The sequence below is a fragment of the Cicer arietinum genome, chromosome 6 (genome assembly GCF_000331145.2).
Source record: "Cicer arietinum cultivar CDC Frontier isolate Library 1 chromosome 6, Cicar.CDCFrontier_v2.0, whole genome shotgun sequence".
Taxonomy (NCBI): domain Eukaryota; kingdom Viridiplantae; phylum Streptophyta; class Magnoliopsida; order Fabales; family Fabaceae; genus Cicer; species Cicer arietinum.
Window position 1 is genome coordinate 50,458,607 of NC_021165.2, and position 14,257 is coordinate 50,472,863.

The 14,257-nt window shown below is 31.3% G+C and overlaps 2 protein-coding genes across 2 annotated transcripts in view; one reads left to right on the forward strand and one right to left on the reverse strand.

Moving 5' to 3' along the window:
* Positions 1-1,007, forward strand: part of LOC101510832 (GCN5-related N-acetyltransferase 10, chloroplastic) — a 2,629-nt gene extending 1,622 nt beyond the window's left edge. The window contains 3 exon segments of the mRNA XM_012717391.3: positions 1-10; positions 13-58; positions 661-1,007. The exon segment at positions 1-10 is cut by the window's left edge and continues 97 nt beyond it. Of these exon segments, the coding sequence (XP_012572845.2) occupies positions 1-10; positions 13-58; positions 661-886 (282 nt within the window). The 3' untranslated portion in view covers positions 887-1,007.
* A 1,028-nt stretch (positions 1,008-2,035) lies between these two features.
* Positions 2,036-5,377, reverse strand: LOC101510505 (chloroplast envelope quinone oxidoreductase homolog). The gene is made up of 4 exons (XM_004506319.3): positions 5,036-5,377; positions 4,753-4,897; positions 4,034-4,125; positions 2,036-2,946 (listed from the first exon to the last, which is right to left on the reverse strand). Exons 1-4 carry the CDS (start codon positions 5,099-5,101, stop codon positions 2,257-2,259), a joined length of 993 nt encoding a protein of 330 aa, XP_004506376.1. The 5' UTR covers positions 5,102-5,377; the 3' UTR covers positions 2,036-2,256.
* Between the last annotated feature and the right edge of the window lie 8,880 nt (positions 5,378-14,257).

Here is a 14,257-nt window from a genome sequence, read left to right on the forward strand (position 1 = left end):
CTGCTGAAGCACAAGAGTACCTTTACATTTCAGGAATTGCTGTCTCCAAAGCTTTCAGGTGATTAAAAAGATTTAATTATTTTTTCTTTTGAAGGAAAATGATTTAATTACTTATCAAGTCTATTTAAAGATTTTTAAATGAACTGAAAAAATAATTTTTTTTTGAGTCTCTGAATTTGTCAATAACTAGTAAAAAGATTGTTAAACTACCAAGTTCTTAATTAGATTCCTGGTCTTTTAAATAATTTGTCACTTTAGGTCCCATAATTTAGTGACCTATATAATTACAAATTTCATAAAAGTTTAAGGATATATATGATTAAAATGTTTTGATTTAAGAACAAAACGAATATAATACTAAATTTTTGAATTTAATAGTTATGCGTTAACGGTACAAATCCAATGAAAATTTATCATCTTGTTATATAGATCTATTTTGTAAATGATTTTTTAAAAAGAATTATGATATACTCATTTTTTTTTATTTGACGATAGTAACTTTTTCAAACTATTTTAGTTTGAAAATTTATTTAAGTATCACCGAATAATTTAATGACCTCTAGAGTAATTAAACCATTAAATTAAATTATTAAAATGAGACATTGATATTTCATGTGTTGTTGTGAAAGTGTATGTTAATGAGACTAATTGACGGCACAGGAGGAGGAAAATTGCAACTGCTTTGTTGGAAGGTTGTGACAAGCTTGCCAATTTGTGGGGTTTTGAGTTTCTTGCCCTTAGAGCTTATGAAGAAGATTTAGGTGCTCGCACATTGTACACAAATGCTGGGTACAAAGTTGTGTCTAGAGATCCACCATGGACAAGTAATTGGATTGGAAGAAAATGTCGTGTTCTTATGATCAAACCAACTTGTTTGCCTAAATAGATTTTTTCAAAAAATTAAGATATATAACAGAAACTTGAAATGTATTCTAGGTACATAAGCATGGGCTATATATGGTTAATTATTTCTCAATGACTACACAAAATCAAGTTTTCTTATGTAATTTTTAGCGGTGTCAATTATTTTTTTCCGATTCAATTTTTTAAGTTACATTCGGTTTGCACTATTAGCCTTTAAGATATATATATTGAACTACGCATGTTAATCCTGTAAGATTGAAATGTTTTTCAAATTTCTATCATAAAATGTTAAGATCTAATCGAAACATCGCAACGAATTGAGTGTCGAAGCTACTTTGCACATAAATGAAGTTAAAACATCTATTATTTTTATTTTTAAGGCTATACATGCGTTTAAATTGTTATAATGAAAATCAAAGAAATATAAACAATTTATCAGATTTAATGAATGTTTTATGAAGAATTAGTATGAGAGATATATTGTTGCAGATCAAAACCTTTCAGTTAAACTAATTGTTGTCGAAATTAAAATAAAATACTAACATCACAAAAAAAAAAATATAATTTAAAAGAAATTGAGATAAAATAAATTTAAATGATCTAAGCTTGAAATTAATTTTAATTTAAAGAAGTAGAGATGCACTTTTGCCTAAAAAATAACAGGTTGATCAGATTTTGCAACTATATAACCGCTATTTGGTACCTTTAATATTTCATACCCTTATTTTTTTTTTACTTTTGTGAAATAAGATTCAATTGGTTGATGAGTTGATCAGTTACGTTCTACCATTTCTTTAGTAAAACAAGTACCTACATGCAATTACAAAGATTAATGTCGCGAAGAAGATAAACCTTTCTATATGCACCAGCCTATAATCAAATTCCTACCTAATAAAAAAATAGTTAAGTGACTTAAAACATTTACCGGTATCTGCAATGAGAAAATTTGGCATATGCTAGTAATATTAGAAAGATGTTACTTAGAACACTGAATAAAGATCAACAACAACCAAACATTTTCTCATTGTATAGAATCAGATACGTTGATCAATCAAACTCATGAAATCATTTCATGCACTTATCCAAACATAAGTCATTTAAATCTAAATCACTCATCAAAGATGAGACCCACTCTATAACACTAAATACCAAATAAAGGGGAGAACCACTATATCAAAGAAATCATTTATTTCTAAATCATTCATCAAAGAAAAGAACCACTCAATAAATATCATATACAAACCAGTAAGAGAGAATCAAGACATATATGAATTTAAAAACCTTACAGCATATGATGTATCCCACGTTATTCTTTTCTATATAAATAAATACACACAAACCTTGTGTAGAAAAGTAGAAACTATAAAAACAACATCACACAGAAAACGGTGCCTAAGGCTCCACAATGATTTTACCAGTAGCATGGCCATCAATGCTCTTAGCCCAAGCATCTTCAGCTTTGCTCAGAGGAAACTTGGAGTCAATAACTGCCTTGAGTTTTCCATCCTTCACTAATTGAGCGAGATGTTCCAAGCCCTCACGTTTAACATTTACAACAAATGGCACCAACCGCTTCTTCGAAAAAGTAAGTTTCTTCAGCGCAAAAGTCATAATTGAACTCGGGCCAGGTGTTAAATCCACCACAACCCCTTTCTCAGTCAAATTAGGGTCAAAAGTTGACCATGGTATTCCAGTGGTGCAATTTATCACTGCATCATATTTCTTACCAGATGGACTCTTCAGTGCTACTCCCTCCGGAGTCTTGTAGTCGAGAACCTCATCGGCACCTAAGCCCTTAACAAGGTCGATGTTGCGAGCGCCACAAGTGGCTGTCACATGGTTGTTCCCTAGTTTGGCAAGTTGAACAGCGTATACACCAACGCCACCCGAAGCAGCAGTTACCAAAATGTTCTTGGGCTCGCCAGTCCCGTCAAGCTTAACTCCTGCAACTTCGGTGAGGGCATCACGAGCTGTGAGACCAGCTATAGGTAAACCTGCACCTTCAGCAGCTGAGACTTCAGATGGTCTGACAGCTGTTAAGCTTTCGCTAGCCACTGCAAACTCAGCTAATCCACCTCCATACTGTCATTCAACATTACACAGAATGGTTATTGATATATAAATAACTGTTGTAATTAGTATACTGGCATATGAATAAAAAAGATTTGGTTTGGAGATAGGATCGTGTCCCTACAGTTTTGGATCCCTACAGTTTTGGATCGAGAAACCTTTAATGTTACCAGTGAATATGCACCACAAGTAGGGGCAGAAGATCATATGAATACAACTGTAACACACCTATATAATTTCACACTAGAAATAATGTGGCTACAATGTTGTCAAATATCGGCCAAGGGAGATTGAGGTGGTGGACTTTTGGATAACTGTCATGGCCAAATGGTGAAGGATGGTGGCACCATGGCATTTATGGCGGCTTAAAATGGCAGATTTTTTGCTTTCCGTCATCCTCAATCGATAGCACTGCATCACTATGTAGATACACTTCCATCTGAAGGGCAATGAAGCAATATTATTACTCCCTCGGGTCCTAACTCCTAAATATAAGAGAAAATTGGGTCAACAAAAGTTAATGTATTTGGTCCAAAATTTATACCAAATATATCAACTTCTGTTGATCAACTTTCTCTTATATATAAGACCAGAGAGAGTATGTAATTAAGAGAAGGTGAGGTTAGAGGCAGAGGAAAGTTGTTATCCTGTTACCAATCTTGTGATCTAGCCGCAAAAACTACCTCTCCACACAAGGGGGTAAGGCTTCATAAATGAAACCTTTCTAGTGTCCCCTCATATACTTCTTCCTTTTCCATCTAATCCGTAAAATTTGGACAACCACTATATGCAAGTATCCCCAAATCTACTAGGTTCAAATAAAAATGTTGCACAAACAACAAATTAAAATGGTTGGTCCAAAAGATAATTTTTACCTCCACTAAATGTTCTTGCTTGGTTTGCCAATTAGTACAGAATAGTAATCTATCTATCTATCCTAAGAAAATTCTATCCCTCATGACACAAGGCAGAATTTTACACTTTTGTTTCCTACCATTACAAGCATGAAACTGTGTTGCAATTCACACTTGAAATAACATATATGATAGAAACAAATGAAAAACAGTAGCCGAAGGAAGTGAAAGAAAGAGATAAGTACTTGATGTGTGAGTTTAGCAATAACTTTGTCGCCAGCTTTAAAATCCTTGACTTGTGGTCCAACCTCCACTACCTCTCCTGCTACGTCAGTGCCTGAATCAAAGTCCCAAGAGCAAAGAAATCTTAATCATATCTTAAAAATAAGCATAAAATGAGATTTTTTTGGATAAACAGTTTAATTAACCACTTGTAAAATAAACAGTTGTCATATAAGCGCTTATGTGTAAACTATTTCTACAATCAAACTAAAAATATAGTTAAATTATTTTCGTATAAGCTATAAATTCTAGAGAACATTTTTAATAAGCTGAAAAACAGTTCATAGACAAAATATGCTATTTCTTTAAGATCCCGCAAAGTGTTTATACCAATAAATAAACCCTTTTCTACAATCAAAGAGAAAAATATAATCAAATTATTTTCAGTTTAACTATAAATTAATTTCATAAATTAGTTTGAAGAGCTATTTTGATAAGCTGCAAATAGCTTAGAGAGACTTCATAAGTTGTTTCTATAGTATCACAAAAGTACTTTTGCCCGTAACCTAAGTAAAAAGAAGTTGGACTAGTCAGTTTTAAAAGTTGATGTATCTGTTAAGACCAGATACATCAACTTTTCAGTTATATTAAGTACTTAGATCGTAAATAAATCCAAGTAAGCTGTTTATAAGCCAATCGAAACGCAACCTAAGTAAAAAGAAAATGGATTAGTGAGTCTTACAAGGTACATGAGGAAATTTTCGAGGCAAAAATATAGCGCGAAGAAGACCCTTCTGAATCTTCCAATCAACTGGGTTTATACTAGTTGCTTCCAATTTGAGTAAAACTTCATTGGGTTTTGGAGTGGGAACAGGAACTTGAACATGCTGTTTAAAACCAATAATTGAATTGAATCAAAGTCAATGACCCAAATGTATGTAAATGGAATTAGGTTAATAATTTAAATAATGGACAAAAAAGAAAAAAAAATGATGTTTTGAAAGAGATGATAAGAAATGGGTGACCTTCAATCCGGAGGGACCTCCGCCATAGGAATCGTACTGAATCGCTTGCATAAGTTTCGCAGCCATATCTCTATCACGCACAATAACGAAATTTCTGGCTTCTTGTTTTGTTGACTTGTTTTTAATTTTTCACATGAAAATTAAAATAAATGGAATGATCTCAAATCTCCAAAGATTAGTTTTTTTATTAATGATATTTACTTGATTAGCAAGTTTATTTTGAGAAAATATATTTTCTTACTAATATTTACTTGGAAGTAATTGTTTTTAAAACCGGACCGGTCGGTTGAATTGGGAGTTGATGTTTGGTCTGATTCATTTACACTTTATAAATGGTAGTTTTAAAATACTGTTATTAAATTGTTTGAATAAGAAAGAATCAAACATAACTAATTTAACCATGAAACTGAACCGATTTCAAAAAATCAACTTGTCCAGAAAATGGTGTTAATAATATGGTTTTCATTTTTCCTTATTTTTATTTCTAGCTTTTGATCTCATAAATGTGTAGATGAAAAGGAAAATATGAGAAAAGGAGATCCTGTGAATATTACAAATAGGAAAAAGATAAAAATATGATGATTATTCATGGGAATGACATCAATCCTTTTCATAAGTTGGTTGGCTAACTCCTGAAATGAAATTTCATTTTAACCACACAATATTTGAATTAATGTTTTAACAATTATATTAGAATTAAATCTGCAAGACATACATGTCATGATTTAATTAGTTTTCAACCATAACTGCAGCAGATAATAAATAAATAAAAAGTAAAGATTTGAATATGTCCTTGACATTTTGGATGTGGAATATTATAGTTTTTGAGAAAAAATAATATCTAAATTAATCATTGAGAGTTGCATAAAGAACACATATTAGTTATTTTGTAAAATTTAATTTAAATTTGACTAATTTTTTGTTGAAGTAACAAATAACAATGATGAGGTGTCAACTATCTCATGTCACATTGTTAAAAATTATTGACAGGTAAAATATTTAATCTATGCAATACATGTAATATGTAGTTTTGAAATTTAAAAACAATATTGGAAGAAACTAATTAGACTAAAAAATATTTGTACGTCAACAATTTTAAATATTATGGTATAAATAACTTACATGTCATCATATTACCTAAGAATTCAACACAAAAATGAGTCAAATTTGGATCAAACTTATCGGAGTGACCACTATATTCTCTTTATGTAATTGTCAAAAATTAATTTTGGGTGTTATTTTTTCACGATAATTGTCAAAATGTCAAGGATTAATTCGGGTCTTCACTCATAAATAAATAAGTAAATAGAGTATTAAATGTGATACTTAAAATTTTAGAATGATGAAATTCTAAACTCGAAATATTACTCATTTTTCCTTTAATAAAATCTATGCAAAAAAAAATATTTTCAAAACCGTTTCAAAAATCTCAATAAGAGTAATCACAACGTTTTTCAAAGACTACATATGACTCGATAGCAACTACAAACACATAAGCATGAAAACAAACAAAGATATACCTTCACAAAGTAAGTTTATAAAATAAGTGAGGTAAAAACTCCCACGAAATATAACTTGACCACAAGCTAACACCTAACACCCAATCACTATATGTAGGTCTCCCTAAATCTACTAGGTTCAAATAAAGATGTTACACTCATATCTTAAAAGTACTTTCAACAGACACCTATGTTAAGGTCAAAAACATTTTGATATATGTTTTAATGATAACAATCCTTATGAAATAAACGTTATATTTTATAAATGGTGATCTACTAATGATTGCACTTGAATTTTTATTTAAGGAACATGGATCATATAAGTGAATAAGCTAGAAGTCATTCACATCAACAAGTGCATAAGTATTAACTCAATGATGAAAGAATTAAAGTAACATTGGAAGATTACAACAATCATATACTAAGCTTCATAGAGATATTATAAGCGTATTGATTGAACCTCAAAATAATCAATTCAACTACCTTATCATTTTGATAAGAATGTTTCTTACAAGACAAGAGAACATTCTCCTTTTTCAAAGGTGAATATTGGTTTAAGAGTTCATGGGTATTGTGCCTACATTGTGTTAGCACTTTTCCAAATAGGTTTATAAACTCATGAGAACCAAACAAGTCAAATATTGTCTCAAGAATCAAATGCAACAAGTGTTTAGAACATTTTGAACCAAAGAATAAGGGTAATGATCAAAATGATCATTTGATACCTTGGAAAATATGTCCAATGGATATATTATATATCCAAACATATTTGAATTTGAATAAAGAAGTAAAAGAACATTTTTATGATTAATAATCTTAAAAGGAATATATCATATACTATATCAATCATTCAAGATAATGATTATTGAATCTTCAAAAGAACATTTTCATGAAGAACAAGCTTATTACGCTCAAATATATTATTATCAATTCAGCAAAATGACAATAATCAACTTTGATGAAGAAATCATTTCAAGATTGAGTCATTTATTAAAAGAATGATAGAAGAACATTTAGCATAATGTTCTCGTTATTCTATTAAAGAGAAAATGACTAAAGAGTGTTCAAAAGAACATTTTGGTTGTCCTTTATAGATGACAAAGTCAAGAAATATCAGTTTGAGAAGTTCAAACTGTAAGCTAAGAATGTCAAAATCGCACATAAGGTTGCTAAGATCAAATAAAAAATTAAGAGACTCAAATTGAAAGTCCAAATGATTAAAACAATCTTCATATTGATCCTCAGATTGATCTCCAAATTAAGGACCTATGAGCAACGACAAAAGAATGGCAGTACATTGTACTAGCATTGTTCTATGTAAAGCTATGCATTCTTCTGATCACACACAATACCATTTTTGCATGTTTCTGATCCAAACTTATCATACTTTCACATTTTTTATTGTCATTGCTATGTTTTGGATGATAAAGAAAGTTTGGGTAAATTTGATTTAAAATGTCATCAAGGCATATTTTCTGAATACTCTACATTCTATAAATATTATAGAATATAAAATCTCAAGGCCAAAACTATAAATGAAATTATGCATATTATATTTGATGAATGTGTTGATTTTCATGGTGACAAATAGGATGGTAAATAAGAATAACTACAATATTAAATTTTGAGAAATAACGAAGTTAAGAATGTCCAAACATCATCCTCGAAAACTCCAAAGTTTGATCATGGAGTGGCAAAGCGAAAAAAATCTAAGAGAACGATCAAATTGAGCAAAAATGTTATTGCCTTATTTTGAGAGCAGTACCAGAACGTTCTCCACAAGAATAGAACATCCTTGACAATGAATATATTTCATCTTATCAAAACTAATGTCACATATCCCAGTGATATGGTTGAAGAAAATTAACAATTTCGAAATGAGGTTGAACTAGTTGCTTTTGGAACTCTTACACCTACCTCATTGTTGGCCTTTCCTCAAAAACTTTTCCTCAAGTTCAAATTATTGTAAGAACAATGGTGGAACAATAACTTGATTGGTATTCTAAAAATATGACAACAATATGAATAAGATTTCTCAAACATAGTCAAAATCAATCAATGAAGCCAAAATAGAACAAGTTTGAATTAATATCATAATGGAAGAACTCTTTCAACAACAAAAGTCAAATTGCCTCTTCTTGATCATCAATTAAGATAATTGAATTTTCATGAAGAGAACCTCCAAAATATTTGGCGATGTCTCGTCATTAAACATCAAGTGAGAAAAATTACTATAGGAGGTATACTTAATCCCAATTCTTGTGATATTTAGATAAGAGAATCTTTTATCACTGTTGTGCCCTTATCCATATGAGGAATGTGGACCAAATGCGTCTTAGAGCTCCCGTCTTCACTTTCTTCTGAAGGTACCAAATACGAGAAGGGGGTTGAATTGTGTTTGTCTAAGTAAATTATTTTCCCTTTTTTATTCTAATTTTGGTTTAGTTACTTAAAAAAACTTAAAAGAAATAGAAGCAACAATAAAATAATAATGCAGAAGTAAAATCAGACATCATATTTTATCTTGGTTCACCACTAACTTGGTACCTACATCTAGTCCGTTCACACATAATGATTTATCCACTAATTCAAAACCTTGAATTACACAGCACCTGACCCTATAAGTTTGTCTTCTCAAGTCTTCCTAACATCTGACCCTATAAGTCAGTCTTCTCAAGTCTTCCTAACAAAATCTTGAACTACACAACACCTGACACTAAAGTCAAGTCTTCCTAACACAACTTGAAAGAAAAATATTGCATGAGGCACACTAAAGCCACTATTAGTACTTATAAAATATGAGATATGAGGTGTTTAGTATTGTCAATAAGAAAAATGTCAGGGATGAGTTTCACCTCAAATCCAACCTTGGTATCTAATTTGATCCTAGTTATCGAATTCCTTTATTGGATTATTACCGAATTCTCTTTATTATTCTTACCCTAATATCTTATTGACAGAACCTTTTATTCCAAAGTAACCCATAATTCCTTAGTAGATTTAAAATTAGAATTAAGCATTACCGTACAAGAATTCTCTTTTTAAACTATTACCTCTGCAACTAATTTAATTGGTTTCATGACCTGCATCTATGTCTAGACTACAAATTCATGAATTTCTCATCTCAAGCATTCGTAAAGTCCACTTCTGTTTCAAAATAAAAATCGTAGAACATTTTAATGTTGATCAATCAATAAAAAGCATTAAGCACAAAGATGAGAAAAATAATTCAATAAACTCATTCATATAACTAGAAATCAAATCCTAAAAATAAGGGTTTTATCTTGTTACACTCATCTCTAACAAATAGGGTTTAGTTACTCATGACAGAGATATAAAATATAGAGATTAGAGAAGAATTACAAGAAAGGTTCATGAATGATTCTTGATAAAATTGCTCCAATGATGTTAGAAACGACCGTCTTTGAGTTTCTATGCTAGGACACAAGTCTCCCAACTTCCCAAGAGTAAAAAAGATCCCTAAACAATGAAAAATTGCATTTTTATAAATGCTGATACGCGTCGCGCGCCCCAGACGCAGAAAACGCACTTCAGGCGCGCCTGGACAGTGCTGAAAGGCTGAAAATGCGCCTTAGGCGCAGCTGGCACGCTTCAGGCGTACAACATCTGTTGTTTGACGTATACTGCATTTTGAGCCTCTTTAGATTCTAAATTTGGTTCTGGGGCCTTCATGAAAGGTGTAAATATGGATCTTAGCTTTCATTTGCACTTTGTGTGACTCAAATTGGACATCTAAAACTCCAGATATGGATGAAATACTCCACATATGTCATGTTGATTTCTCACCAAAATTCAGCACTGCACTAAAACAAAGTAACAACTCAAAACTCCGAAAAATCTCTACTTAATCAAGGAAATAAGAACATAAACATTTTATTAAATCAAAGAAATAAAATTAACAAAATATATCAAATAACTCCTTAATTTAACTAATGATTGAAGATACGTAAGACTAAAATAGTGGGAAAATATGCATATGATGAAGAGTCATCATTACCAGAAGCACGTTATCGAAAGAAAATGAACGTACTTTCCCAGAATGTGCATTTTTTCTATTCTAAGGATTTCGTTGATTGATTAGACTTTGTTTCCTCTAACATTTTTACTTACTCTAGTCACTTCCTTTGGTTTTCATGTTCTAATTTATGGAAACTTAATTGAAGTCATTAGTCCAATAAATTATTTTCATGAAATGCTTTTTCTGAACATCAAAACACAAGAGATATTGTTCCTTGGACCAACTTGGTTCTAACATCTTCCACCTTGGATCATCACCAAGATCAATGAAGTTCAGACTCTTGTTGGTAGAGACTGGGGTAGTTTGTAGTGGAGAAGCAGTAATAACCTCCATAGTAGAGCATATTCGACCACTTCCTTTGGTCGAGGAGGAACCAGAGGGATTTGAGAAGGAGCCTAAGAGGATGCTCCAATACTGTTTTCCTTATACTTCTTCATGAAAGACAAGGAAGCCATGTTTATTGCAAACAATAAAATGGAAAGAAAGTTAGAATTAGGAAAAAGAAAAAGTACAAACATAACGATACTTCTAGTAACCACCTAAGAGATAATTGACATATTCCAATTTACGAAAAGCTAAAAGTTCCCTAATGCATCCAACACCGAATTTCCCTTCTTATCAACTTCAAGCAAATTTTCGAAGTACTGACGTACGATTGTAAACTAATAGTGTTATAGAGGCTGACATGACTAAGTTCGTCGAGTTTATACGTCAATTCATACCTTCTACGATTAAGGTGTGCCTTAGACCAAACCTTTGGAAATTGATCCCAACAAATTGTTTTTCGGCTTACCATGTTAGTCCATGAAAATATTTTTGTTCCGATCATAAACATGATTGATGAAGCATAAATTTTTCTGGGCCTCTTCTGACCACACGGAAATGTAATAATATCACCTCTTGAACCCTTTCAACGAATCAATGAAGGCCATAAAACACTTATTCTTCTATTTAAAGGATAAATGCCTCTATTTCAATATGAGATTTTCTTTATGCTAGAGTAACTTGAAGATTTTGAAGAAGAAAGGAACAGAGAGACCAATTTTAGAAATTGGCATGTGATTTGAAAGGTCATGATGTAAGCCTTATAATTCGGATGAAGTTGAGAGGGAACAAGCTGAAGATGGTCCATGATCGCTATTTCAAACATCCTAAAGGGAAGATGGAATCCCATATGCCTAAAAACAGATTTGTACATAATAATTGCATAATTTTCGAGGTCATTTCGTCTGTTCAAGTCTCCTAGTAGTCGAATCATCCTTTAGTCCCACTTTCCTAAACATATGAGGTATTGTCACCTTCTTCCGTGAAAATGGAAAAGACTCCAAGAAGTTCATCAGTGACCCAATTCATATCTTTGAAGTCCGAAGGAAATATTTGCACATTCGAAGTTGACGCTCTATCATCCGCCATTACAAATTATGTTGATCAAAATAGACGAGAGTGAGTCAAAACAATAATCACATTCTTCCATCCACTTTGATGAAGAAAGAATGAAAGGAGAAGAAATGTCAACATAACTAAACTAGATATAAACCTATAAATGAAAGTGAAATCTAAGACTATTGTCCATGACGGAGAAAAGGAGAAAATTCCCAAAACTACCATCTACGATGGGGAAAGAAATAGGAAAAATCTAAGAACAATTGTAAGATCCACTGTGGAAAACGACCAAAATCAAAGAATTCAAAGAACAAGATGTAAAATGTAAATACTTGATTGGAACGACAAGAAAATACGTTTGAAAATACTATTGAAACCAAACAAAAAGAAAAAGAGAAGGAGCTAAGCAGTGAAGTCTTTTGAGGAAGGTAGAAGAAGATAAAGCAGTTGACAAAGACAAATCAGTCTCTAAAAAGAACATCAAGGTGGAGACAACAACAAGAGTTTTCAATGCAATCAATTAATCACTAAAACAATCATACTAGAGAAATAAAAAATTCTTCAATCAAGCAAAAGCTCAAGTTCTCTTACACTAGATTCAAGGATCTTCTTATTGAGTTATTGCTGATAATCAAACTCAAACAAGTGTTGAGTAGATTATGATTCTACAACCTTATTTCATAATTTCATTTGAAACTCAAGACCATCTCTTAAAGATAATTTGAGTGTTGTGTTCAAATGCTTTTTGTAATCAAAAGGTATCGTGTAAAAATCCTTTTTAGACTGAAAGGTATCTATAAAAATCATTTCAAGGTTGAAAAGTGAAAATTGTAATTGATCAAGAGTGATCAAGAAAAAATTGTGTCAAAACAAGAAAGTTATTGTGTGAAACACATTAGTGGAAAAAGTCACAAGTTGTGAGGATTAGATGTAGTCCACCTTATATGAACCAGGATAAATCATTGTGTGATTCTCTTATCCATATCATTTATTATTTCTCACTCACTATCACTAATCATGTAGAAATAATTTGTTTCATTTATTTTTGACTAACCAAGAACGTTCTTAAAATATTTATAAGTAACCAAGGTTGATCTTGAGTTAGTTTAATTTAAAAGCAGGAATAAATATTTTAAAAAGGGAATCACAATTTAAACCCCCATTCCTTGTGATTGATACTGCTACTTCACTTAGGTCACAAAGGTACACACAAATTCTAACCTAATTACCTCTTGTACTATGGAAAATTCTTACTTGATCGTTGAAGTGTGTGCAGGTACACCTCCCATAAAATGAGACATTGACGGAGGAAGTCTATCATTCTCATCTTCTCTTATACATTGATACATCCAATGTCAAGCTCCTATACTTAGTATCTCTAGTACTAAATAAAGATCTTTTAGATACTACACGTAGGAAAAGGAAATACATATTATGCCATCAACTCAACACAACCTGAAACTCGTGTATCTAACTTGTTATGGTAAACTATAGTTGCACATTAGCTCTCGACATAAGAAAATTATCTCCAACCCCTTTTTGAATTTCCTATAGAGTGCCCATAAGTTATGACATCTTACCCAAAGACTCAATTGAATCCACATTTATTATCAAATTCATAAAATTACATTTCCCTCAACACCGAGTTACTAAACCCTCACACTAATTTATAGCGAAATGCACACAATAAACTAAGTTATTAAACCCTCATAATTAATTTACTTCTCTCATTATTTTATGTCACTCTATAATGGGGACCATCATAAACATTAGTCAAATTTAACATAAATTAAGAGTTGCATCAATTTCATATTCATTTGTAATTTAAAACAAATTTAACAATACCTTATAACATAGATCGATTTCATAGCTAGTTCACATATAATTCACAATTTCAGAGATATTTACAATTATTACTTAACATATACAATTTTAAGATAATCATGCTCAAACACAAGAGTCATTAATTAATCATATCAATCACCACAACCTATCAATCAGAATCATATATAATAATAACTACATTCACATCAATTTCATGAACCCAATATATATTCAATATCAGTTGAACATAGTTATGATAACACATAAATATAAATCGAATACAATTCAAACCATAATAACTATTTGAACATATAATAGTATCTAAATATATTTTAATTCTTGTAATTTCAAAATAACATACTTTATCCATTTATTACTAAATCGTGCCAAAATCGTTGTAAGCCCTTGAGGAATGAGATATGTGAGATTCCTATTAATCCTACACATTAATATACCCACGTCTCAAACGATAGAACC